Genomic DNA, 26,982 nt, shown 5'->3' with positions numbered 1-26,982 from the left:
AAATCGTTATATTTACTAAATGATATTTTTTTATTTGAAACTCGTACCGCGTCCATCTTTTTTTAAAGTAATGTGAATATCGTAAGGTGTATGGAAGCGGTGATGGCTTAGTGGTTAGAGCTTCGGCCGCCTCTTCCGGGGGACCGAATTCGATTCCCGGCAAGCTCAAAAAATATCACTTTCTTTAACGGTGATGGAAAAGTTCGTGAGGAAACCTTTTATGTCTTAATCCATAATGTTTTGAAGGGCTTGTAAAGTTCATAAACCGTAATGGGACAGCGTGGTGGACTACGGCATAACCCTTCTCATTCTGAGAGGAAACCCGTGCTCTGTAGTTAGACGGAAATAGATTGATGATGAGGGATTTGTGTTTGTTTCAAGAAACGAAAATTATATATGATAAAAAATTTATTTAACACTATAATGGAATGCTTTACATAAACGATCTCACTAACACTACATAAATAAATATAAGCCTATAAAACGTCCTTATATTATTATATATCTTAACTCATATTGTGGCGAAATGTTTCTATTGCATATACGATGTCATCTGCATATCGTCTGCGTAAGGTACAGAGATCATTTGTGGGATTGAGTATACGCTTTTATAATATGATTCCTAAGGTGATTTTGGACCTGCCAATGCACAAGTTTAAAGAATTTGTTAAAACACATTTATTACAGCGAGGTTACTATACAATTGATGAATTTTTTAATGACAAGGTTGCTTGGAAGCATCCGGCTCCGCTTTCAGCTCTCACAAGATAGAAAAATGAATGTTAAAATGCAAAATGTAAATTGTTGATGTTGGAAAAGAGCAACTGCTGAGTTTCTTGCCGGCTTCTTCTCGGTAGAATATGCCTTCCGAACCGGTGGTAGAATCACTACAAACAGACAGACTTGACGTTTCAAAAGTGCTTATATTAGGCCTACTTGAAATAAATGAATTTTGAATTTTGAATTTTTTTGAAAACGATGTATTTATTGTACTACGAGTATTAAAACATTCCAGAATTAACTGGGTTTTTTTTAGTACATAGCATAAAACAAAGTCGCTCCTGATGTTTGTACGCGTAGATCTTTCAAACTATGGACCTGATTTTAATGCAGTTTGCAGCAACAGATAGAATGATTCACGAGGAATGTTTATATATTATGCATATTGTAGTTGAGAAAAGCAAAGAAATTCAAAGATTTGCGATGTACATCAGATTGCAAATCATTGAATTACCTTTATAATCTCTGACAACCTAACCTAACGATATTTTGTGCGCTTACATTGCAAACGCTGACTGAACCTTACGAGTTCCACACACCGCTTTATTTTGCCAAGAAAACCTAGTTCTTTGGACACATTCAAATTAATTTTCACAACATATTTCACATAAGGTAACTGGACTAGGCTCCCCAAAACTGTTAGCTTCTAAAAAATCGGCCTAAAATAGCGTTCACGGACTTTCCGAAGACCTTTTCGCTTGATGATCACCAAAAGCCAACATATATCTATTCCTGTATATCGCCACTCCTTTCAGTGAAAACTGGGTTTAATGGTTAATTTATGGATGCAAGAATCCAGACCATTCACTATGATTTCCACGGTGGTTTTCCTGGATGCAGACTCCTCCTGACTTTATCCCGCCGATCCTGTTTGTCGGGTCGGTCACTAGTGGGCTCCTCGTCCAGGGGTCTGGAGTCCCGGGGGTCGGGGGGCGAATCCGTGTCGAATCTCGGTGGCTTCGTAAGTAGCTGAAATTATTTCATGTTGTGGTTTAAAGACAAAGTCAAATATGTTATAGACCTACTTGTTTTATGGGTGCTAAAATGACTGATGTATATTTTTATGAATAATATACATAAATACTTATAATACACGGATAAACACCCAGGCACTTAAACACATTTTTTTTTTTTATTACCCTACAAGTTTGCCCTTGACTGCAATCTCACCTGGTGGTAAGTGATGATGCAGTCTAAAATGATTTTTTGATTCGATTTTCGGATGGACACTTGCCGATAACCACCTGAGGGGTTGCTACGGCGTCACCGGGGGAGTGGGGCGAGCGCGAAAGCTCGCCATGAGAAGAGCCCCAGGGCTCGTCGACATCGGGGAGGAGGTGGGAGACGTCGACCCGAGGGTGCCTCCTGCGAGGGCTCGGACCTCGGCTCGGTTCGACGTTAATCTGAGTGTTGGTGGACTTTAGTCCGAACGCCCCCGTGACCGTGGTAAGGATCCACGTCCGGATGACGTCAGAAATCGGGGCCCTCGTCTTAGCCGGTGAAGACGCTGTTGGTTGTGTGTTTGTGTGCTGTTGGGACACATTGTCGGTAGTTAGTCGAAAGTTGTAGCGGGCTGACCTGTTAGGTTAGGCTGTTATTTTAAACCCATAGCCCTAATCGGTTTCCACGCGACATCGTACCGGAACGCTAAATCACTTCGCGGCACATCTTCGGAAATCTATCTATGGTAACTAGCCACGGCAGAAACCTCCCACCAGACCAGACCAGAAGAGATTCAGAAATGATCCATTCCCAAATTTCCTTATAAAATATACTTACTCACAGTATTTCGTAATTCGGTTACAAGTTTATATATGGTGATCATTTTTGAAAATTTTGCAATTTTGCAAGCTATGCAGGCTCTTGGATGCTCACCAGTTTGACGTATTGCTGTAGTTCGTGGTCGCTGAGGTTGTCAAATTGCGGCTCGCGGCGCGCGCGTGCCTCGCCCGGCAGTGAGAGTGCGCCCGCCTTGCCGCACGCCTCCGGCGGCACGGGCGTCGCCACTGCAACAACGTAGCACATAGAGCCCTCACTAGCCCACTGGGGTTTGAAGAGGGAAAGCGAAATAAGTCGTTGAGAGGGAAGGGTTGATAGTAACAAATGATGAAGTCTTGCATGGCCTCATAACAAAGCTCAGTCACTCAGCGGGCGCTGGAGAGAGCTATGCTCGGATTATCTCTGCGTGATCAAATCAGAGAGGAGATCCGTAGTCTTAAGAACCAGTGCTACTGACGTAGCGTATAGTTCGGAGAAGGGATGGACGTTGGGGTCCCAAGGTGCTGGGATAACAGCCCCGCACTGTTAAGCGCAGTTCGGGGCTAACCTAACCTAACCCAACGAGGTGGACAGACGACATAGAGGGCGTCGCAGGTAGCCGCTGGACCCAAGCGGCACCATCTATCGTTTGATATGATGATGAAGTCTTGCATGTGCACGAATCACAACTAGATGGCGCTTTTTCAATTCCATACAAATAGTAGTTATCTTACACACGATCGAATATGTAGAAAATCTCACACTAGGCACTCCTCTGCGGCGCCTGTGCGCGTCATTAGCAAGTGCCGGTGACCACTCACCAGACTCGTGCCGGTGACCACTCACTAGACTCATGCCGGTGACGACCCACCAGACTCGTGCCGGTGACCACTCACCAGACTCGTGCCGGTGACCACTCACCAGAGTCGTGCCGGTGACCACTCACCAGAGTCGTGCCGGTGACCACTCACCAGAGTCGTGCCGGTGACCACTCACCAGAGTCGGGCGCGGTGTTGTCGAGGCTGGGCGGCGCAGTGCGGAGGCCGGCGTGCCCGTTGGTGAGTATGAGCAGCGCCTGCCGCCACTGGGACTCCATGACGGAGTGCAGTTGCGACGCGATCTGGCCCCTGCGGCGCCGGTACGTCTCCAGCTTATTCTGAAGGGAAAACAAAAATAATTATTGGATCCGGCTCGAAGGACCAAAATTTAAAGAGACTTTTAAGAAGACGTTGCGTGAGCACCTTCATTGCCGCGAGGATCCACGGAGACCCGGTCCATTTGTTTCTCGTCACTATGCCCTATTCGACCCTCACTCGCAACTGGTCGTTTATTACGAATGCAGACATGTGCTCGCCACCATAAGGCTACGAGGGATATCATGTTTATTTGATTGAAAGTTTGCTTCACGTCACGCGAACGAGCAAGGAGCCTCAGACAGTTTCTTCAGCCAGGCATCAAAAGTAGTTTATTTGTGTGATTTTTTAATAATTCTTGGTCTGCTGACGGTAGTTTTAATCTCTCCAACATGTCCATCTGCTATATTGGTACCTGGACATATGACCGACCGTAACATTAGGAAGACCGGGCTCGAGGGCCAGACATTCATCTTTGCAAGTTGTATATGTAGTAAATATTTGTAAACACTTCGCTAGCGCGATGCAGGATTTTTGTGGCGCCATCTAGTTTGGTAAAGTGGAGACCGTTACAGAGACAACTATAAATAGTTTGGACGACAGAGGATCCCCTTGTCTGACCCCTAGCAAACTCAATTGCAAAGTTATCTGTACTGCTCAGCTGTCACGGGGTATTCAAAGCACACAAGAAACTACTAAAAGTCTGAGGTTTCATCTTTCTGAAAATAAGTTATGCCTTATCGCTCTAGAGCGCGTTTGGAACTCTCGCAGCTTTAGTTTTAAGTAGATTTTACATGTAATGTACGCATCAAAAGAAAGTGCCATCTATATGCCACTTTGCCTTTGGATCTCACTTTATATGAGAAACTGTACTCCGAAGGACATTAAGTGGAATATATAATTAGTTATATTACCTCCAGCAAACTGATTTTCTCATTAGCCTGTGCGAGCTGTAACCTGTACAGCTTGATCTCTTCCCTCTGCTTCTCTTCTAGTACGTTCACCTCGAGCTTGTGTCTGCGAACAACATTCACTCAGGAACTATTCCATCCAGGGGCGTGCATAGATACAAAATGTTTTTTTTTTATTTATTAACGATAGACCAGCGTTTGACGACAATCATGCCCGTTAGAAAGCAATGATGAGGTCTAGGTTGGAGCACACTTGCCTAGAAAAAGCCTATTCACTCTAGCCTTGAAGGTACTCAAATTATACGTGGCAGGAAACATAGTTGCCGGGAGGGCGTTCCACATCTTAGCAGCACGTATCAGAAACGTGCATAAAAAACGTGCGTGTTGAAAATGAAGGAAATCCCCAATAAGAGTTATAAATACTTAAGGGAAGTCTTTTATAACTCGTACTGTAGATTTTCTTCATTTTATAATATCACCTGCATATCCTCTATGCACGCAACTGATTCGATCTCATGGCCTCTTCACCATTTACCAAGCAAGCAAGACTGCAAGACACTGGGCGAATTTTCATCCCTATGTGGCCAATATCCCAAAAACGTGCACGAAGCGATTTTCATGCTTTTCTCATACGTATTGAGAACGCGGTTTGAAACGCGTTTCCATCTTTCAAACAAGAGTGAATAGGCATCTTTTAGGCAAGCGCGTCTCATCTCAGGCCCCATTTACACTCTCTATCGGGACAGATTTTATTTAAGATCTTTATTTGTCCACCACTACACAGTTAGGAAAATAAAGGATGAATTGAGAGAGATGAAAGAGATGAGATGAACATGAACACTAAAACTGGAGTAGAATACAAAAGGCGGCCTTATCACTTAGAAGGAAGGAAAGGAAAGGTAAGGAAATTCTTGACCTACCAATGCATACATTTAAAAAATGTGTAAAAACGCATCTAGTACAGCGAGGTTACTATACATTTGATGAATTCCTCAATGACAAGGTAGATTGGAAGCAGCCAGCCTCGCTCTCCCGTAAGATAGAAAAATGATTGTAAATGTTGATGTTGGAAAAGAGCAACTACTGAGTTTCTTGCCGGCTCTTCTCGGTAGAATCTGCTTTCCGAACCGGCGGTAGAGTCACTACAAACATACATACTTGACGTTTCAAAAGTGCATATAAAATAGGCCTACTTGAAATAAATGAATTTGAATTTGAAGCGATCTCTGCCAGGCAACCTTAGGATAGACAACAAGAGCGAGAACAAATAGGTGGTGTGAAATCATTATAAACCTACATTCAAATAACTAAATACGAATGCATAACCAAAAATTACGCAATGAAAAATATATGAAATAATTATAATATATATTATGATAAGTTATATTATTAATAGACGGGAAAAGAAACCAGTCGTTGCGCAAGATAATAAGATTTAACTTCGTTTTAAAACATATCAAGCGATTATGTCGTATGTTCGTAGGGAGAGCATTACACAATTCGATAGCTGGCACTGTGAAGGAAAGCTAATTGTGGCCAATATCTTGTCTATGAAGGTTAAAAAAATAATGGCGAAACTGTTGGATGCTATAGTAGTATTATAGAAGAAGCAATTCATGATAGGTCGGTCGCATGGTTAGTGGTATAACATCAAATACTCAACATCAATTTTTTTTAGCACACAATTGAAAAAAAGGGTGGCGGGAGAAACCGCCGTTCCAAATGTTTATGTAAGGCTTTCTTATTGTTTATCTTTATCATAGACTATTTAATAAATATGAATAGTATCTTAAGATTTTTATTTTTTTGTATTATACGATAGTAAAGTGTTCTTTGAAATGGAGCTAGTAAATTGCTCAGACATTCTTATTATTATTTATTCACACCACACTTTTAGTGTGCAAATAAAGAGTATACTCTTTATTTGCACACTAAAAGTAAAAAAAAAAACAGACAGAAGCAGTATACAAAGGGCGGCCTTATCGCTCTGGTACAAAATATAAAAAACATACGAAATACGAATACGAATAACTAAATACTAATATATAAACTGTTTACACAAATGCATTTAACATAAAATTAATATTTAAAAAAAAAAACCTTATAATATATTATTTTTAATATATTTTAAAAAAAAAAGGAAGTTCTTGAGCACACTCCCCAATGGAGATGGCGTGAACTACTCACTGCTCCTCAATCCTGGTGATCTGTTTGTTGAAATTGTCCACGACAGCAGCCTCTCTACCCCTCGCGGCCGCCTGCATGTCCCGCTCGGCCAAGTCGAGTTGGCGCTGGAACTCCTGCAGTTTGGCCAGCACCGCGTCCTCCAGCTGCTGTTGGTAGTGGCTCTTCAGTTCAGCCTTCTGGAGCTCGAGGTGCTTCCTCAGGGACTTCGCCTCGCTGTCCAGGGACTCCTGGTAACCAAAAATGTGGAGTTCAATTGTTTTCTATTCATTTATTTACTAGCTTTTACCGTTCATATCGGCCTGGTAAGAAAGCTCAGAGTCATTAAGCGGGCGATGGAGAGAGCTATGCTCTGAGTATCACTACGTGTTCAAAACAGAAATAAGGAGATCCGTAGAAGAACCAGTGTTACCGATGTAGCTCATAGTTCGGAGAAAGAATGGAAGTTGGGGTCCAAGGTGCCGCACCGACCCCCAACGAGGTGGACAGACGACATCAAGCGCGTCGCAGGTAGCCGCTGGACCCAAGAGGCACAAAAAAAAAATAGGAACACCCCACAAGAGACCTATGTCCAGCAGTGAACGTCTATCGGTTGATATGATCATTATGATGACGGTATTTTTACAAGTTCCGTGGAAACCATTTGCGTTCCTTAGATAATAATAAAAAATAAACATTGTTTATCATTTAATTAATTTACAAATTAAATGAAATGCATTTTTAGAAAGATATATATATGTCAAAAACAAATAAAGTGAAAATTAAATTACTCATTCGTCTATTGACGTACACATAAGAGTAATGCCCTATTTTTATATCATAGTGTGATATAAAAATAGGGCATTACTCTTATGTGTACTGTTTGTTTCTTTCGAAAAGCTAATAAATAAACAAAATTAAATCAAATCAAAATTAAACAACATAACATATTATACTATTTCCTATTGATTTTCTATTTCGTATTGGATAAATACTGGAATCAATACGTATAATTCGCCATCCTCTCTATACGTCAGGATGGCCGAGCGGTCTAAGGCGCTGCGTTCAGGTCGCAGTCCACTTCTGTGGGCGTGGGTTCGAATCCCACTTCTGACAAACCTTTTTTATTTTTATATTATACTAGCTGTTGCCCGCGACTTCGTCTGCGTTTGATTTTGTTTTTAATGTATTCAGTATCGCTAAGCCTCATATTATATCATAGCCATAGTAGTATATATATATATATATATAGCATGTGACTGTCAATTAATTATAGACAAATAATTTGCAATAAAATGAAATTGCGACTATAATTAAAGATCTAAGCTATGCTATCTCTTAAGTTGGACCAGACTGCTCACGGTGTGCCAATTTAATTTAAAATCGGTTAAGTAGTTTAGGAGTCCATCGCGGACAAACATCGTGACAGGAGATTTATATATATTAAGATTTTATGCAAAAAAATATGAGTTATCAATGTGTGCGAGAGAAGACAAACCCACTTTCGCATTTATACTGTAGTAAGATGTGTTTGGTAGGTTTCTTTAATCATAAAAGAAAATTATTTGCTTAAATTAAAAATCCATACAACAAGTAAGAGTACTGGAGATCTTACTGAGACCTCCCACACTCCCGGAAGCTGAAGGATGCCTGCTTCATGATGGAATTTATTTTTATTTACAAACTGCCAAAACTCTTAATATTAATTAATTTAAAGCTATAATATTTAGAATACTGTTAAATAAGTGATATTACACAGTAAATGAGTTTTCAAAACATACAATTTAATGAATGCTAATGATTGAGATTGAGAGATCGACTTTTATTTTGTTTTGTGACATTATGGGAACAATCAAATAATATAATTTTAGTGAGTCGTAGGTACTAATTTGCGTGCATAGCGGAAACGGTGATAGCCCAGTGGGCAGGACTTCTACTTCACTTTCGAGGGGCCGATTTCTAATCCCAGCACAAATTTCTAATTTAAGTTATGTGCGTTTTATGCAATTAAAATAATGCACTTGCTTCAACGGTGAAGGAAAACTTCGTGAGGAAACCTGCATGCCTGAGAGTTCTACATAATGTTCTCAAAGGTGTGTGGAGTCCACCAATCCGCACTGGGCCAGCGTGGTGGATTACGGCCTTAACCCCTTGTGTGGGCTGGTAATGGGTTGATATGTTGAATAATTTTAACATTGATTTATTATGACTTATTTATGGACATTAATATTATATTATGTCCATAAATATTTAATATTAAAAATTAATATTATTAATATTATATTTATATAAATATACTAGCGGACCCCAGCGCCATCTGTCGGGCTGATTTGTGAATCTAAACCATCCAAGGTGCCACCCAAACGTATACCAAAAAATTAATTCAAATCGGTCCAGCCGTTGATTAGGAGTTCAGTGACATACACACGCACACAAGAAATACATATATAAAGATTAATATTATATTTATTTATATATTTATTATTTGTATTGTGAATAGGTATTAGGTTGAAAAAGTGATTGGCTACAATTATTTTTTATATATCTTTATATGAATGTTATTCTAGCAATTAATGAATTGTACTTTCTTGTAATAAATAAATTTGAATTTAAATTTGAAATACTGCATGTAGGTACTTTAATGGATTGCGGTGTTATACTTACAAATTTAGTCATAAGCTCGCAGACATGACTCTGTGACTCGCCCAGCTGTCTCTCCAGAACGCTGCAGCGAGACCTCTCCTCATTCACCTTAGCCTTCAGAACATCCCTCTCCCGCATTTCCAGTGACCTCTCCTCACTCAGAGATTCCATTTTACGGGCCAATTCTGTTGTTTTGCATTTGGTAGTTTCATGGTCTAATTTTTCCTAAAAATTATCAAAGTAAATAGTTTAAAAGTTTAAATATACACACCGCCATCCAGCCCCTAAGTAAGCGTAGCTTGTTTTATGGGTACTAAGATGACTGATGAAAATTTTTACGAATATACATAAATATTTATAACATACAGATAAACACCCACACACTCAAAAAAATTTTTGTTCATTACACAAACATTTTCCAGTTGTTAGAATCGAACCCACGGCCTTGGACTCAGAAAGCAGGGTCGCTGCTCGCTGCGCCAATCGGCCGTCCAACGTCATCACGTGTCAAATTTGAAGATACCCGCCACACATTAAATGTAAGAGACATATCCAATTATAGGTTACCAGTTGTTGCCCGCGGCTTCGTACGTAGTTTTTTGGTTTTCCATGATCCTGCGGAAACCATCCGTTTACATTCATTCTAAAATTCAGTCAAATTAGTTCAGTAGTCTTTGTAGAGTAAAGTAAGTTTGTAGAGTAAGAGAAACAAACATCCATCCATCCATCCATATATACTAACTTTCGCATTTAAATATTAGTAGAATAAACACTAGCAACTAAATCAATATAAAAATAATACAAAAATACAATATACCTTTTCTAGAGCATCTTCTAAATTCTTAACACAATCTGTAGACTGTTTGTTCAGCCTCATCACCGTCTCGTAGTTCTCCTTCAACGCCTCAATCTCTTTATCCTTGAATCTGATAGCTTCACCTATGCTTTCTATAGTCTTCTCCAAATTCTCTTGTAACTCTTTCTTCTCAGATGTAAGATGTTTGCATTTGTCCTGATAGTCGTGAGCTAAGTCTAACGCTTTATAGAGCTCAGTCTCGAAATGACTGGTTTTCTGTAACAACAAGTAATATTAACTTTTTACCCCATTACACCGGTTGAAAGGTAGTGTTTTTGGGATGGATATCCCCTTTTATAGGCCATAAAATTAAAAAAAAATTCAAAATTCATTTATTTCAAGTAGGCCTAATACAAGCACTTTTGAAACGTCAAGTCTGTCCGTGTGTACCACCGGTTCGGAAGGCAGATTCTACCGAGAAGAAGCCGGCAAGAAACTCAGCAGTTGCTCTTGTCCAACATCAAAAATTTACATTTTACATTTTAACATTCATTTTTCTATCTTGTGAGAGATGAAAGCGGAGCCGTATGCTTCCAAGCAACCTTGTCATTAAGAAGCTCATCAATTGTATAATAACCTCGCTGTAATAAATGTGTTTTAACACATTCTTTAAACTTATGCATTGGTAGGTCCAAAATTACCTCAGGAATCATATTATAAAAGCGTATACTCAATCCCACAAATGACTTCTGCACCTTTCGCAGACGATATGCAGATGTCACTAATTTATGACCATTTCTTGTAAGTCGACTGTTTATATCCACTTTTTGTTTATAAAGACTAATATGTTGTCTTACAAATACTATATTGTTATAAATATATTGTGAGGCTACCGTAGTACTATTTCTTTAAATTTTTCACGTGATTTAAGTTTATATATTCAAAGTACAGCTCTTTTCTGCAATATGAATGTAGTTTCAATATCAGCAGCTTTGCCCCATAATAAGATCCCGTAAGACATCACACTATGGAAGTACGGAAAACCATCGCCTATGACCAGAGCAACACTTCACAGTTCATGCGAGGAACACATTCTGCAAAGTGTTAACCTGTTTTGATCAACCTGAGGCGTAAATGTGAAGCCATGTGCCTGTAATTACACTAGCAACCAAACTCTTCAGATCGGACAGAGCATTGCAATAATGCTGCTTAGCAGCAGAAATAGGCATGGTGGTAGTACTTCCCCGGACGAGCTCTGTCACAAAACGCTCTACTACTACTAAAAAGTGTCATTAGATTTTTCTATTTACAATAACTAAAATGATAGAAAGTATTCAAAAGAAATTTATCAGATTCCTTAAGCACAAATTCCACCTTCCTAAAGCTTCCTAAGAAATATCATGTTCGGATGTACACCTTGTACCTCTTCATACACGGAGAAACATTTTGTTTGTCTCTTACTTAACATTGTTAGAGGGCCCATAGATAGTCCGGAATTACTTACTAAGTTAGATTTAATTGTACCCTCACGATTACCTAGGCATAAAAAGATTCTGCACGTACCCTTGACTAAAACTAAGCATAGATTTAATTACTTTGTAATCCGTGTCTCTCGCCTTCTTAATTCTGTTTACAATGACCCCTAAGTTGATTTATTTTATGGTAATATGAACAGTGTACGTCGCAACTTAGTAGATAAACTGTTGCATGCTAGGTAAACTTAACACTTAGTTATAGTTTCCTGCGTTTTTGCTGGGTTTACCTTATAGAACCCATACCTTGTTTATGTAAGACTTATCTGTGGAAACCTGTTATTAGGTTTAAGTCAACCAATTTGTTAACTATTTATGTATCTACAACTGTTGGTTTTCAAATTAAAGAAAAATAAAATAACAATCGGTAATACCCCCTAGCCTACAAAACCGCAGCAATGATAGCGTGGTATTGCAGCACTTTTACTGGCTTAACCTAACCGTGTTCCTATGCAATGCCTGACTGTGGAGTAACGGGAGAGCTTACAATCATAGCTCCCTCCACTGATATTAGCTGCCGTATGGTGATGGCAGGTCGGAATACAGTTGTCACTACCCCTCTTCTTGAGTGGACAGTGTATAGGCTGATGATGATGATGATATTAGATGAAGAAGAAGAAATACTTTACACAAACATTAAAATATACATAAAATAAAGAAAAACAAAATGAAAGAATACAAAAATTGTAGGCATGCAAGGGCGGCCTTATTGCTGCAAGCAATCTCTTACAGGCAACCTCTGGCAGAAGGATCAGCCATTATATATTCTAATTATATAATTTTATTTAAAAATTCCATTAGGTATTTTTTTTTTATTAATAGACGCTATTTATTAAATAAACACCGTATCCTTTTTTATTGAAGTGGTCTTATTAAAAAAAATTCAGTTACAGGGGGGCAAAGGGGGACCACTTGCACTTCACTTGATACCTGCAAATGCACTTCATACATGCACAAAAGCACTGCCTACCCTAAAATTGTTATATAATATAATGTATAGGAGGCAAGTTTATGCAATGTTCGTGCTGTATGTCGGCGCTCAAACCACTTATCGCTTTGGATATAGATACAGTAACTCTTTATCATTTGCTTATTTAATATGCACAATAACTTTGAAAAGTCAGTAGTGAGTGCCAAGATTCAATTTGATCTTGAAAGGTATACCAAAGCTTAAATACAAGGCTGACACATTTAGGTTCTGGGAAAAAGTGACATTAAACCTTCTAGTAAGTGCTTAAAAATATACCTTTTGTGCTTCTCCAGCAACCATCTTAAAGTTATCGACCTCTCGCACCATTTTGTCTAAAGCTGCCCTATGTCTTTCCTCTGCTCTATCCAAGCTGCCTGTAAGACGCAGCCAAGCTTCGCGTAATTTATTAATAGCTGCATCCTTTGCCTTGTCCACTTTGACTGCTACAGCTAATTTTTCTTGCTGTTCAAGGATCTTTTTCTGCAACTGTTGTATCATTGCTTCGCAGTGCTGAAAAAAGAGTTTTAAAACCTCATTTATATAGCAAGTAGAAATAAACTCTTACATACTCTTTTATTATGTGTCTCTGTCATTGACATCATTCTTAGATTTTTTTTATTTTTTATTCCGCTACAAGTTATCTTTTGACTGCAATTTCAACTGGTGATGATGCAGTGTAATATGGTAGCGGGCTAACCTGTTAGGGAGAAATGGTAGTCATACTCCTAATCAGTTTTTACGTGACATAGCACCGTAACACTAAATTGCGTACTCAGCGGTCTTTGTCGGAAGAGTGGTAACTAGCCACGGCCAAAGGCTCCCATCAGACCAGAACAGAGAAAATTCAGAAATTTCAAAAATATCTAAATTGCCCCTGCCGGAAATCATACCCGTGACCAACAGCGGCACCATTGAAGGTCGTCAAATGTAAAGATGTAAAAAACTTAATGGTTAGTTTTGTGCTAATAGATACCAAAATAATAGTATCTATTTTAAAAGTGTTTATATACTTACTTCCCTTTTTAACCGCTCCTCTTCTAATTTTATACTATCTACCTTCTCTCCTCTGTCTCCCCTTTCACCCCATAGTTCACTTAAGCTCAACAAATCTGTATCTACTGAGTCTAATTTAAAACCATCTCTATCCGAAATAAAAGGTCTCATTTGAGGCATTTTAAATTCATCTCTCTTTGTATATTCATTTTGCTTCATAAATTCATCTCTCTTCATACTGTATTGATCCCTTTTCATATTGTATTCATCTTTTTTCATATTGTATTCATCTTTCTTCATATTGTATTCATCTTTCTTGGTAAATTCATCTCTCTTCAAATTCAATTCACTACCATCTGACATAGAACTTTGGGTATTGCGACTCTGTGCCTTATAATGCTCTAGAACTTTGGATGCTCTTTCATAGATTTTATTTGATGATGGTTTGAATGTATCTAAGTATGAAGGTGGTATATTTCTTTTTGGTGTGGAAGTTGGCTGAACATCTTTAGGTTCTTTCAGCTCAGAGAAATTAAGCTTTCGTATGCTGGGAGATTTAATATCTGGCTTTGTAATAGGCATGTAATTTGATTCATTTTCATTTCTTGTAGAGGTTGTACTTTGAGGTGATTGGTTTGCTGTTTTAACTAAATATATATACTTATCTAAGATACTACTAGACACTATTCTTCCACTAGGTAGCTGTATTTCATCCTGATTTTTATCTTCTAAGTTCTGGCATATGTAATCACCTGTTATAGATAAAACAAATATTTTCATTTGATATTAGTTATTACTATAATGACATTACGGATTTTATATACTGTTTTTAATTGTTTACTTTGTTCTGTAGTCTCTTTGTGGTGTCCATTATAAGTGCATTTGTTCAAATCTTCAACTCAACGATAAGGCATAGTCAGAAAGAATAAAAGAACATTGTAAAGCTGCTTAGCCCATGAAGTAATAACAATAATCACATTCAACTCACCTGTTGCTTTTATAATATTATCTGTAGTTAACTGATGTTGTTCCTTATTTTTCGAGTCTGGACTCTCGTATGTCTCCACCCTAGTTAGGAAGTCGTCTATTTCATGTAGAAGAAGCTTATCGTTCTTTTTACTCGGCGTATATACGATACTGCTGATATCCCCATCCATACTGTGTGAATCATTTAATCTCTCGACTTTACAATATTCGTATTTCAACTGCGAAGTATGAATATCTTTTTCGCGAGCCGTGTCGAGACTCGTCAGAGATAAGTCTTTACTTCTCTCCCTTCTAATTTTCCGACGACGTCTACGCGGGAAAGTGAAACACTTGCGATCCAAACTGCGGCTATCGAAACTATCTGTGTCCCATTGTTTCTTACGTGATCCTATACTTGAGAACTCACTAGTATCGAGTTCTAAAGTTTCTAAACGAGATTCTAACGAATGTACATGGTTAACAAGTTTGCCTAGAACTTGTGCGGTGCACGAAACTGGTTTGCGAACAACGGTTCTTGAGGACTCCAGGAAGGAATCCTCGGAGCCGGAGGTGTTGACGAGGAAGAAGTTCGGTGGTATTAGCAAAAGTACATCGGTGTCGTCGGTATCACTCATCACAGAAACTCGACTTTCTCAGACAATAAAACACTAAGGCCATGTTCAAGTAGTTCAATGAAAGTATTCAGTTATACTTTTAGTTATAATAATCTAAAGATCAATTGTAAACAATTGCTACACAATTTTAAGCTTTTGGATTTTGAATGATTAGAAAACAACATTTCAATGACAACATTGTTGAATGCTAATCATTAATCTGTGGTTGAATGTCTGACTTCATAATAAGTGATGTGCCGCAACGGTCGACAACCGTTTTTGGAACAACATAGAAATGACAGATCAGATCTAACGGAATACTTTTGATTTTTAAAAGCGGCCTCAGGCCTTGATTGTTTGACAGTCGCAGGTTCAAACTATGTCAGTTTTGAATTTTACATACATTTTTAAATTTATAAAGTGATGTTTCCTCAAAGTGTATGTAGTAACAGTATAAAAAAATTAGAACATTTATAATTGTGTTTGTATCTTCTTTGGAAAGGTACCTTGTCATATTAAAAAAAACAGTGTTCAAATTCGATCTAAATGCGAAAAAGAAAATGAACAGTAGATTCCCATCCTTTGGAAGTTAGATTTAATATTATTGTTAATTAAAAGACTATTATAGAACTAAGAAAACGGATTGTTATATAGTGTGTTATAGAGTTGATTTTGCTCTGTTGATCAGAAAACATCAATTCAGATTTTGTGTTTTCAATCTTTAGGCAAGGCTTCAATAAATATTTTATCAAACTCTAGCATACAAAGGTCAAAGAGAAGAAGTTTTATTTTATGATAAATTTCCTTTATTAAATTTGTTTTTTTTTTACAATAACTTACAACCTTACATTATGAATATCTCAATATTATCTCAATTAATAACTTGTTTCATCTTGTGGACTAATTCACAATATATTTAAAATATTTAGCCTGAATACATAAGTATTGTACTTTTTGTTATAATTGTTTTTAATAGGTTCTCCTGTTCTTCATAGTCTCCTACTTTAGCTAATTTAATAATGAATACAAATCATCAAGATGCTCGGACAGTACTTAGAGGTGCCTGTTTAATGAATGTGTCAAGCTTGTTCTTAAATAATTCACTACTTATAGGCTCTCCAATGCCACAGAGTGGATTACCTATTACATATTTGACATAGATTTCACCATAAATCTTTTTTAACAATTCCCTAACTCCTTGAGCTTGGTTGTCTGTATTCATTACAAATTTAAGCCCTGAAGGTGTTTCTAAGCAGTGCAGAGTATATTTTGATGTTCTATAGTTAAGGAATCCATCCTTTGGGTCCAGTGGTGATATCTTTGCAACAAATGATTTTATAGAGAACAGCATGCCGTACATCAGCTTTCCTTCCTGCAAAAGCAAAACAAGAAATAAATAGGGGCTTATTTTAAAAGTGGCAGGAAAACAATTATTCTGGTAATCTAAAATCCATCTTTGGTCCATTTTTTCAAAACAGTCTTGTACAGCAATAAATTACTTCACAATGTTAAGTACAATTACAAAATAATCCAATTTAAGTAGTGTATACAGATCATAAAGCTAATATCTTTTTTTTTTAATTTGTTTTAGTTATTTTATTCTCTCTTACAATTTACATACTATAAGACAGGTAAGAATAAATTAGTATAGAGTCTAAGTTATCACAACTCAATAACATTCAGATCAAAGCATCTATCTGCTCTTCTTTTGTCAGGGAACAGTCCTTGTAATATTCAATATTGAAAATTGAAATTTATTAACTGTCACTCAATAATTTACTAAAAACACTGTGAAACTATATAATTTTTGTAAAAATCAAAGATATGAGAGAACAAATGATTTAAAACACCAGTTCATTAATAATTTACATATTTATTTACCCTGCTGCATCTCATTACTGGCATGATAGATGATAAGCAATAAAGCTGCATTGAAAAAGGATTAAGTAACCATTTCTATAATAGTATAAGGTATTGGGCAATCTTTGATGAAGTTATTTGTGTTGTGAAAATATTAAAAAGCAACTTGCTATTCATTACATTGTTGTTCTGTAGTGACAGACAAAATGAAATTATTTTCTGTGACTATTGTTTTTAGTTGGAAACAATTTTTAGTTGCATTAGAACCAATTCCACTCCAAAAAACTAATTCCAACAGTGGAAATGGGTTTCTGTTGTGGCATTACCTCCTCTCGAGACATTCCGGCTTGCTTTGTTCGGTTCCATTCTCCATAGTAGAGGAGGGTTCCATATCGATCAAAAATGTATAAATTATAAATTGTCATTTTACTGAGGCTTTATTACATTAATAGAACCTCACAGCTCTGATATTAAATCACAAAGCTATGTTTACAATACAATGCGAACATAAAAAATTATATTTGACAACGAAATCTGACAAGTGAGTAGACACAGATTATTTTTTTTAAAATTTATTTTGCGGCCATGGATTCAAGTTCTTTAAGGCATTCATTCTTCACATTAAAATGATTATTTACGAAGACTATTGACTACTGATCAGTCACAGACGAGGAAATGTGGTAATAAAGAAAGTAAGTTTTTTTAATAATTTGCACTATATAGTACTCCGGATTCCAAGGACAGATATCTTGACTCTAGCCATTTACCCAAACTTTTTCCTATGCATTAGTAGTTGTTAGTGAAATGAAGCAAAGGATTTAAAGACAAGGTGTTCTCAGGATTAAAAAGTGAAATTAACATTAGAATAATGCAACGGGTTATGGATCTGTGCTGCCAAATTTGAAGTTTCATATTTCAAATGTCATCAATATCATTGATCTCTAGTCTCTGCTCTTTTTGCTTGTCCTAGTACCTACCTATTTCGTAGGTATTTTCCTTTTTAAAGCTAACGCAAGATGATGTAAATTAGTTTCAAACAAAACTAAAGCTCTAAAGAGTATTTGTGATCACATAATCCATAACTAAACACAAGCCATAGAATAGTTAATGTTTTGGTGAGATGCTATTTTAGAATAAAAGTGCCTATACAAACGTGCCAGTGTCATTGAGGTTATATTCTTATCTAACCATTTTTCAGTGAATTATAATAACATTAAAACATGGATGAATATTCGAGGGAACCCTGCCCTTGGCGTATTTTGGATGATTCCGGGGGCGCTTTCTTGATGGGCGCCATTGGTGGAGGTATCTTTCATTCAATAAAGGGATTCAGAAATGCCCCCGTTGGTTTTAGCAGAAAAATGGTATGTAATATATTAACCACCTGAGTATGTACACGATATCAGTTACACAGTTTTTACTTAAAACATTATGCATTTGATAATAGTGAATACACTTACACAGTAGTATTTGCGCAGTTGGCCCACCTGAACCAAACTAACCAATAGGGCATGGTGTTCAATCAGTAAACAAGTAAATTTAATCATTTTAGATGAATTATCTAACTATATTGGTGAATAAAATCATATAAAACCCAAGGCTTATAACTAGGCCTAAGATGTACTTACAATGTATAATACTAAAGGCCTCACCTGCTTCTCAATTACTTGAATGTACAGCCATAGTCTTTAAATAAAAATAGGTTAGTTCTAACTTGTAATTGTACTGACCCTTAAAATCTAATATCAAAAATTGGCATTTGTTTTGTTTGGGACAGGGAAAAGGTTTACACTAGAGTCATTAAGTGTTAAGAGACAAAAACAATATGCCTATTCATCATTTGCTTCTTTCTATTGAACTGCCATGTTTCCAGCTTGGCAGTTTGGCATCCATGAAGGAAAGATCACCCATAACAGCTGGGAGCTTTGCAGTGTGGGGAGGAATGTTCTCAACCATTGACTGTTCTCTGGTATACTTACGACAGAAAGAAGATCCTTGGAACTCCATTATGAGTGGGGCACTTACTGGAGGCATCCTGGCAGCAAGAAATGGTAATTCTCAATTGTAACCCTATTTATAACTGCCTTGTAAGTCTAGTGGTTAGGATGTCCACAGGTTATGAAGCTCCGGGCTTGTATCCCATTTCAGGCTAAAGATTGTTAGTCATTTCGTATTTCTTCTTAGTACTAGAGCCTGGAGTAAGGAAAATTTGCATTTCCACCCCTCTGGCTCTAGCATGTAATATTAATCATGAAACCCTGCTAAGCTTCTAAAACAAACACCAATAAGTCTGTGTACATTTAGAAGATACATTGAGGCAACCCCACATAACATAGGATAAAGGCTTGTCAAAAAAAAGGCTGCATTAGAGCAGTTTGAAAGGACCTTCCCTAAGTCCCTGTGTCCCAGCAGTTGGCCATTAAATAAGGCTGAAGATTTTTTATATTCCAAAAATACAAAAGCAGTACAACCCTTTTTTACTTTAAACTTATACAATTAGCATAAAAAAATTGTTTTCTTTCCGTAATATTTATTATATTATGTATTATTTTATTTGTGTAATCTAGTTCAAGTATTAGTATGTAGTTAATCATAAGTATTTTCTTTCTCAATTATGCACTGCCCGCATTCTGTTTTCCTAATTCTAAGGTTGCCTGGCAAGCCACCTTTGTATTCTGTTTCTGTCCTTGTTTTTCTATTCTTCTTTTGTTTCTTTAACTTGTAGTGGTGTGCAAATAAAGAGTTTATACTCTTTCACGTTTATAAATTATTTCTTACAAGAATAAACAAAACTGTTTATTTTATGACCATGAGAAAAAAGCCATTTAGTTAGTTTTTTTTTGTTCATATTTTAGGTGTACCAGCTATGGCAGGCAGTGCTCTTGTTGGAGGGATATTGCTGGCCCTGATTGAGGGTATTGGCATAATGTTGACAAGAATATCATCTGAGCAGTTCAAACCCCAGCAGCCAATATTTGAAGATCCCTCTGTTTTAGGTCAAAGTCAAGGCCAAGGACCAAGTTTCCAGTAGATTACTAATATACTTTTTAATAATATTGTACAGTTAAAAGTAAAATAACATCTCATCTCAAGAATGTATTGAATTTAAATACTTCTTAAGTTCATAATAGATAAATATTATCTATCCTGAGCATAGTTAAACAATTTATTTTAACATACTTTTATTATTTTGCTGATCAATATAGTTTTAAAATTATTTTGTATCTGAATCCAGCATGTACATTATGTGGAAGCATATTATCTCATTCAAGAGTACAATAACAAGGTAGGTTTATAAACAAGAATAGGTATGCTGTTTTATGCCACAACCCCTTATTAATAACAATAACAAAAGAGGGTTATAATGTTAGAAAAATATTTTTGCAAACATTTAAGCAATTATGAGTATCATAAAATTAAATGGTTATTTTATAAAATAAAATTTTCTGTGTCATTTAGTTTGTAGAAAAGAGTGTTGAGTGTTTTGCTCTTTTTGAATAAAGTGCTGCACTTGAAGTTAAATGCATTTGACTAAGTTATTTATGTTATGCTATAACTGTACAATCTTATTGCAGGTAATTTTTGCCAGTAGGCAAAAAATATTGTAATTTGCTTACAAATTATTTTAAAACAAAATTATCACCCAACTAAGAGTGAATTATTTGCATCTGTGATATTTTCAGTTCCATGCTGATTGCATATAATTTCACTGGACAATATTATATTGTGAATTTAGTTATGTTTAAATACAAAACAATTGTATATTATTTTTGAAATGCATCGTAATTTGTGCTAGTAAAGTTGCAATACAGCTTATTTATTTGTTACCCATATGGTTGTTTTGTACTGTGTAAATTGAAAATTTTATAAGCAATGGTAATTTACATAATGTACAGACTCATGAAACTTGTAAATGCACAACAATGCCATGACTCTGATTTTATGAAAGATACCTTAACCTTGTCTTTATTTTGACAAACCATAAAAACAATGCCAGTTTTTCGGTGTAAGGGCCATCGCCCACGGCGACTTTTTGTAGCGATACAGTAGCGATGCTGTCGCGTGTCCGCATCGATACAGTCGCGAAACGGTCGCTAGCTGTGTGCCCTCGCCCACGGTCTTAGATTCAGTCGCGAAGCAAACGCGATACTGTCGCGCTTCTGTCTCGATGCAAACGCGATTCAGTAACAGCACAAAAATACCTGCGATCGCTACAGTTGCAAGATGGACTCCGTTGAGGCAACATTAGTCACGTTGTCTTTGGTGCTGCTTTTACGTAAGCAGCCGAAGCGCAGGCAACGAAAGCAGCGTCAATATTGGATGCACCCATTTAATAAAGAGAGATTACTCAGTGGACATCATGTAACAACGTTTAAAATACTAAAATCCTATGATCTCAAATTCAGAAGTTGTTATAGAATGTCATATTCGACGTTTTGTGAATTGCTTTCCATTGTAAAACCAGAGTTGACACGCAGAAATACAGTGATGAGACAATGTATATCAGCTGAAGAACGACTAACAATAACTTTAAGGTAAGAAAAACCAAATTTTATGTTAATTATCTTTTAATAGTTTTTGCACATTTTTAATCACAACTTAAAAAAATAATTATTATAATTCAATATTAATCATACTTAAACTTAATTAAGGTTTTAATTTCTTACTTTTTACTTTACGGCGAATATAGGTTTGTGATAATAGAATCTTGTGTAGAATCATCATTACTGTAATTATATTCATTATCATTATCATTATGTTGCAATGAACTACCTGCAGTATTGACATTGGCACCAGCAGGCGTTGGCGCCGAGTGGTAGCTATTTATTAGTTGCGACACACTACTTTCATTGCTTGTACGAGCAGGAGTTGTGTCGTAGCTTTGGTATCCAGACTGATATCCATAGTGACTGGTGTATGCAGACGTTTGTGCCATATTGTTATATTTGCGAAGCAAATTTATCATTTCAGCTTTCGCATCGAGTTTATATTCTTCTTTTATGGAATTAAAATGTGGAAAAAGTGAAAGTAAAAAATGTTGATCTGGATGTTGAATGGCGGGCGTGGCTTTGTTCAATTTCTCAGTTAGAATTTCGTATAATTTGTTTTGTGCATCATCAACGCCATCACTTGTTTTAAGCTTCTTTGATTTTGGAATAACAAAAGATTCCAAACAGCCTTCGGAGTCGTTTTCCTCAGTAACTGTAGGTCGACTTGGTGGTCTGATTTCGGTCAAAGGTTGTAAAAATGACAATAATTTATAGTAAACATATTGTTTTCTGGGTTTAGCCCCGGACCCACTGGGACAATTTTTTTCTTTCAGCCGTTCTCTGTTAAAGCAATCTTTTAAACTTTTCCATTTTTTCTGGAGTTCAATAGCTGAAAAAAGATATACAAATTTATTATTGTTATGCAATTGAAAAATTAATGCAAATGGAGCTAGAACCTTACGACCTTGGCATCCCTATTTAGCTCGGATCATCTTGACTCGGAGAGTTAAAATGAATATCACCCTTAAATTGCCTACCCCGACAAGGATTACAGGTTTACAGGCGTGATTTATATATTTGTAGGTATGTATTTTTTATTACTTTATTTTCTTTTTTCCTTTTTTTACAGGTACTTAGCAACTGGATGTAATTTCACAGATCTTCATTTGGACTTTAAATGTGGACATACTACTGCACGTACGATTGTAAAGGAAACTGTGGAAGTAATATGGAAAAAAGTAAAAGACATCTCCATGCCAGAGCCAACAGAAGAATTACATTTAGAAACCGCTGAAGGATTTATGAAACATGCTAATTTTCCTAACTTAATTGGAGCAATAGATGGAAAACATATAAGAATTATAAAACCATGTCATACCGGCTCAGAATATTACAATTACAAACATTTTTTTTCCATCGTTTTGTTAGCAATATGTGACGCTAATTACAATTTCATAGATATAGATGTCGGATGTTATGGAAAGAGCTCAGATTCAACAATACATGACAGCAGCGAATGGGTAAAAAAGTTACGACAAGGAAATTATAATTTACCTCAACCAAGACCTATATCTAACAATGGAATACCTATACCGTTTTCGTTTATTGGCGACGAAGGATTTGCTTTATCACAACACTTGCAAAGACCATACGCTGGTAAACATTTACCACGAAAGAAGAGAATATATAATTACCGTTTGACGCGCGCAAGGCGTTATATTGAATGTACGTTTGGTATATTGAGTAACAAATTTAAAATTTTCAACCGGCCCATAAACGTTAATGTAGATTTTGCTACGAATATTGTTAAAGCGTGTTGCGTATTGCACAATTTTATACGTAAGCGAGATGGGTACAAGTTTGATCACACTTTGAGTATAGTCGGATTCCAAGATCCACCTGCCAGTGATAATTTACTTTTAATTGGAAGACGAAGATCAGAACTAAGTGGTACTGCAATCCGAAACATATATACTGACTATTTCACCGGTGTAGGTTCTGTACCGTGGCAAGATTCAAAAATTTGAAATAATTTCACCTAAAATAGCTATAAGTAACTAGAAAGGGCTGTAAACGTAACTTAATTCACTTATTCTGGAACATCTATATCTCATTAATTCTCACCACTCATCTACATTTATAATGATAAAATTTAATAAAGTTAAATAACTTACCACAAGCATTCTTTTCTTTATTTGTTTTTTCTCCAAATTCTGAATCAAATATTTCATTTATCTCTTCCCATGCCTTTCTTTTTGCAATCTTATTCGAATACTCAGGAAGACGCGAGTCCCATATTACAGGACGGTTCTGAATTGCCATAATAAATGATTCAGTGTCGAACGACTCCATTTTACGCATGTGACGGACAACAGCACTCTCGACCTGTCTGTGTTGCACTGATGCTCGGTTCTCCATTCACGCACCGCCCTCCCTCCGTTCTTCCCCCGATGTCGTCCGACACGGTCGCGCGTTTGCATCGATACAGTCGCGATGCAGTAGCGCGTTGCAAATGCGACTAACACGCGTTAGTAGTGATGCTGGCGTGCGTTTAGTAAATGCGCGACAGCATCGCTACAAAAAGTCGCCGTGGGCGAGGGCTCTAAAGGTATGCGTATTAAAATCGTTAATCTTGGCTACATTAGTGCTGCAATACAAGTTTTTAGTTGTAAAAATGTAAAACAAACTCTTGAAAGAAAATTTATTCTTCCGTTTTTCCAATAGAGTTAGATACCCACCCTCATTGCTTATATAATTTTTCTCACAATTTCCACATTCTAGCATGAATTATGAAGTATAATTTGTATAAATAGATACTGATAAATACAATGTGGTTTTATTTTAATCTGAAATATGAGTTAATTTATTTATTAAGGACACTAAAAAGATACATATTTACCATATACAGTAATAAACTTGTACAATATTCTACACATTCACTTATATGTACGTCAATTACAAAAAAGTGACATTCACAAAAATTAATAATAATGGCATGTAAACACAGCAACAATAATCATAAAGATTGAAAGGAATAGGTGTTCTGTACGTAATAGGTATCTATCTTAAGGGAGGGCTCACCGATAGGTAAGTGATAAGCTTTTTTTTTAAATACTGGTATATGAGTTGATATTTATTAGATAACCAACCATTATTAAAACAATTATAATTAATTATAATTGCTTAAATAATGGTTTATAATTATAAAAACAATTATAATTAATTATAATTGCTTAAATAATGGTTTGTTATTATTGAAGCAATTTTAGGAGAGAAGATTAAGATTTCAAGTGAGGGGACACTAGTATATGGATATCTAAAATAATGTGTGTGGTCAGGTTAACCTTCGTCAACAAAGTAAATAAAAAAAAAAAACTGCTCTAATCTGTCCACCTGATAGTCTCATGCTAAGCATGATGTAATAATTAAAGTGGCCAGCATATGATGATAATACCTCCCTGAACTTTATCACAGCATGTTTACCTTATGCAGCAATTTCTAACATTTAAGGAACTTTGTTCCAATAAATTACACAAATGCTTCACAGAACTAATTGTTTAACCAAATGTAGGTTTTCTTTTAAGGTTAAAGGCAGAAGCAGGGCATTTTTTCTTTACCCAATATCATCATCATCAGCCTATAACAGTCTGCACTAAAGGCATCTCCGACTGGGAGGATTTTATTTTTACTAAGAAAACCAATAGCTGTTATTATCAAATAGTTTGTAAAATGGTTCACTTAATTACAGGTTTTCACAGATAAGTACTATAGTTACATATTTTGTGGATGGTCCAGGATGAGAACTAGCAACACTCAAATTTTTCTACAAGCAAATTGAATAATTAAAATATTGACTTTTATTACTATAGTATTTTCTTTTTTATGGGACATCATTACACCTCAGTTAATTAAATAAAATTATAAAAGTACTAGCAGGATATTTCATTATTATAATATACAAATGTGAACATGTTTTTGGGGTTCCTGTGAACATGGTTTTTGTTAATAGACTTTATTTAACATTATACATCTTATAATAATACTTCTCACAACAGACCAAAAAATCTTTCTCCTAGTTGGATTAACACATGTATATCCTGTCAGTTGTAACCATTGAGAGTGTACAGGTTTAATCAGACATGACTAACTATTTCTGCTGTTTAGCAAATCTCTCTAATCTCAAATTTGATGAGACTAATTTAATGTTTTTATTAAAATCGTAATGCATCACAAATTTTAGTAATACAGAACATAACAAAAGTTCACTTAAATATTAGGATGGCGAGTTAGCTGGTTTATTCTGTACAACATTTTTACTAGTCTTCCTTATCTCCTTGATGACAAAAGCTAGTATCTCCGGATTAACGCCCAACTCGCACAGTCTAATGCATATGGTCAGATTTTCGGCATCTAACCCGGTGTTGAGGAGTTGCGATATTTGGAACAGCATCTGGAAGGTTTCCCGTGCTTGTCCCACTTGAGCGTTTCTCTCTGAAGTCATGTTTGAACTTTGAAATGTTTACTGCGATGATACAGGACAGTGCAGTTATTTTTGTAAGATTTAATACTGATTTTCCATTTAATTATCGGATGTCATTCACTTGAACTACTAATACTAGTTTTCCATTGAATTATCGAAATCATTAAGCAGAAAACTTTGAATTCAAATCAACAAAAACCGCTTGATTATTGAAATGTATACAAGGAAAAATTACAAAACAACGTCAGTTGTCAAAGTTAAAGTCATAGTCCATAGATCATAGACGAGTAGAATATTCTTTCATAATCTGGGCTGTAGTCTTTTAGTGTCCATTTTATATAAAAAACAAGTATTAAAAAAACTCCTCACACTCGTCTAGTGCGAGCATGAAGATGAGCCGCTCGCGTTGTGTCGTGCAGTCTCGCTTCGCCTCTCCTCGCCCAAAAGGGTAACCACCTTTTTGGAGAAGATCAAAGTTCCTCTACCACACGCTCGAATCGTGTTTCTTAGTTCAACAAGACTAATATGCAAAAAACTCCGTAATGCTACATTTATTTGTAATTTTTTTTTTATTAACATTAAAAGACGAAGAAAAAATAACTTAAAATTTTTGTAACACCTATAGTAACTGTGGCATTTATTTCTATCGAGAAAATTTTACTGAATCTTGTAAAATCATTCTAACAAGAAATGTGGTCAAGAATAACTTAGGTACCTATCTTTTGTTGCTGTGAAGATCTACGTAGATTATTAATAGTTTAGGTACTTTTAACCTTATTTAGCAGCTTTTAACCAACGTGCATCATCATATTGTTATCATTAAATTTTTTTTTGTCTTCTGGCTGTACACAAATGCATGCATGAGCTCCTTGTCCGAGCGTGAAGTGCGAGTG

The 26,982-nt window shown here is 36.2% G+C and overlaps 5 protein-coding genes and 1 non-coding gene across 6 annotated transcripts; 3 read left to right on the top strand and 3 right to left on the bottom strand.

The window, feature by feature from the left end:
* Positions 1-918: 918 nt before the first annotated feature.
* On the bottom strand, positions 919-15,451 carry LOC120626965 (myosin-7). Its single transcript, XM_039894784.1, has 10 exons — positions 14,668-15,451; positions 13,701-14,431; positions 12,963-13,196; positions 10,206-10,460; positions 9,410-9,613; positions 6,770-6,996; positions 4,586-4,688; positions 3,535-3,694; positions 2,656-2,786; positions 919-1,749 (listed from the first exon to the last, which is right to left on the bottom strand). The coding sequence occupies exons 1-10, from the start codon at positions 15,278-15,280 to the stop codon at positions 1,588-1,590; spliced, it is 2,820 nt and encodes a 939-aa protein (XP_039750718.1). The 5' UTR covers positions 15,281-15,451; the 3' UTR covers positions 919-1,587.
* Trnal-cag lies at positions 7,778-7,861 on the top strand. Its single transcript has one exon. It is a non-coding gene; the product is annotated as a tRNA-Leu (tRNA).
* A 597-nt stretch (positions 15,452-16,048) lies between the features above and the next one.
* Positions 16,049-17,659, bottom strand: LOC120626845 (trafficking protein particle complex subunit 1). Its single transcript, XM_039894618.1, has 2 exons — positions 17,446-17,659; positions 16,049-16,631 (listed from the first exon to the last, which is right to left on the bottom strand). Exons 1-2 carry the CDS (start codon positions 17,542-17,544, stop codon positions 16,293-16,295), a joined length of 438 nt encoding a protein of 145 aa, XP_039750552.1. The 5' UTR covers positions 17,545-17,659; the 3' UTR covers positions 16,049-16,292.
* A 400-nt stretch (positions 17,660-18,059) lies between these two features.
* On the top strand, positions 18,060-20,993 carry LOC120626704 (mitochondrial import inner membrane translocase subunit Tim17-B). Its single transcript, XM_039894335.1, has 4 exons — positions 18,060-18,234; positions 18,318-18,483; positions 18,993-19,170; positions 19,975-20,993. Exons 2-4 carry the CDS (start codon positions 18,340-18,342, stop codon positions 20,148-20,150), a joined length of 498 nt encoding a protein of 165 aa, XP_039750269.1. The 5' UTR covers positions 18,060-18,234; positions 18,318-18,339; the 3' UTR covers positions 20,151-20,993.
* A 173-nt stretch (positions 20,994-21,166) lies between these two features.
* On the bottom strand, positions 21,167-24,202 carry LOC120626703. Its single transcript, XM_039894334.1, has 2 exons — positions 23,784-24,202; positions 21,167-22,498 (listed from the first exon to the last, which is right to left on the bottom strand). The coding sequence occupies exons 1-2, from the start codon at positions 24,025-24,027 to the stop codon at positions 21,795-21,797; spliced, it is 948 nt and encodes a 315-aa protein (XP_039750268.1). The 5' UTR covers positions 24,028-24,202; the 3' UTR covers positions 21,167-21,794.
* LOC120626702 (protein ALP1-like) lies at positions 21,317-23,788 on the top strand. The gene is made up of 2 exons (XM_039894333.1): positions 21,317-21,654; positions 22,739-23,788. Exons 1-2 carry the CDS (start codon positions 21,344-21,346, stop codon positions 23,634-23,636), a joined length of 1,209 nt encoding a protein of 402 aa, XP_039750267.1. The 5' UTR covers positions 21,317-21,343; the 3' UTR covers positions 23,637-23,788.
* Positions 24,203-26,982: the final 2,780 nt, after the last annotated feature.

This window comes from Pararge aegeria, chromosome 10 (assembly GCF_905163445.1).
Source record: "Pararge aegeria chromosome 10, ilParAegt1.1, whole genome shotgun sequence".
NCBI lineage: Eukaryota > Metazoa > Arthropoda > Insecta > Lepidoptera > Nymphalidae > Pararge > Pararge aegeria.
Note: the sequence above shows the minus strand (reverse complement) of the source record. Positions and strands in the feature narration are given on the sequence as shown.

Excerpts from the sequence above, each read along its gene's own strand:
- LOC120626965 (XM_039894784.1), bottom strand. The coding sequence starts at position 15,280 with ATGAGTGATACCGACGACACCGATGTACTTTTGCTAATACCACCGAAC. Across the intron at positions 10,461-12,962 it reads TTGCTGGAGAAGCACAAAAG|AAAACCAGTCATTTCGAGAC; the intron begins GTATATTTTTAA and ends TTGTTGTTACAG. Across the intron at positions 4,689-6,769 it reads ATCACCAGGATTGAGGAGCA|ACACAAGCTCGAGGTGAACG; the intron begins GTGAGTAGTTCA and ends TGTTGTTCGCAG.
- LOC120626845 (XM_039894618.1), bottom strand. The coding sequence starts at position 17,544 with ATGACAATTTATAATTTATACATTTTTGATCGATATGGAACCCTCCTC. Across the intron at positions 16,632-17,445 it reads CCGGAATGTCTCGAGAGGAG|GAAGGAAAGCTGATGTACGG; the intron begins GTAATGCCACAA and ends TTGCTTTTGCAG.
- LOC120626704 (XM_039894335.1), top strand. The coding sequence starts at position 18,340 with ATGGATGAATATTCGAGGGAACCCTGCCCTTGGCGTATTTTGGATGAT. Across the intron at positions 18,484-18,992 it reads TTGGTTTTAGCAGAAAAATG|CTTGGCAGTTTGGCATCCAT; the intron begins GTATGTAATATA and ends CCATGTTTCCAG. Across the intron at positions 19,171-19,974 it reads CATCCTGGCAGCAAGAAATG|GTGTACCAGCTATGGCAGGC; the intron begins GTAATTCTCAAT and ends TTCATATTTTAG.
- LOC120626702 (XM_039894333.1), top strand. The coding sequence starts at position 21,344 with ATGGACTCCGTTGAGGCAACATTAGTCACGTTGTCTTTGGTGCTGCTT. Across the intron at positions 21,655-22,738 it reads CGACTAACAATAACTTTAAG|GTACTTAGCAACTGGATGTA; the intron begins GTAAGAAAAACC and ends CTTTTTTTACAG.
- LOC120626703 (XM_039894334.1), bottom strand. The coding sequence starts at position 24,027 with ATGGAGAACCGAGCATCAGTGCAACACAGACAGGTCGAGAGTGCTGTT. Across the intron at positions 22,499-23,783 it reads TAAAGAAAAGAATGCTTGTG|CTATTGAACTCCAGAAAAAA; the intron begins GTAAGTTATTTA and ends ATCTTTTTTCAG.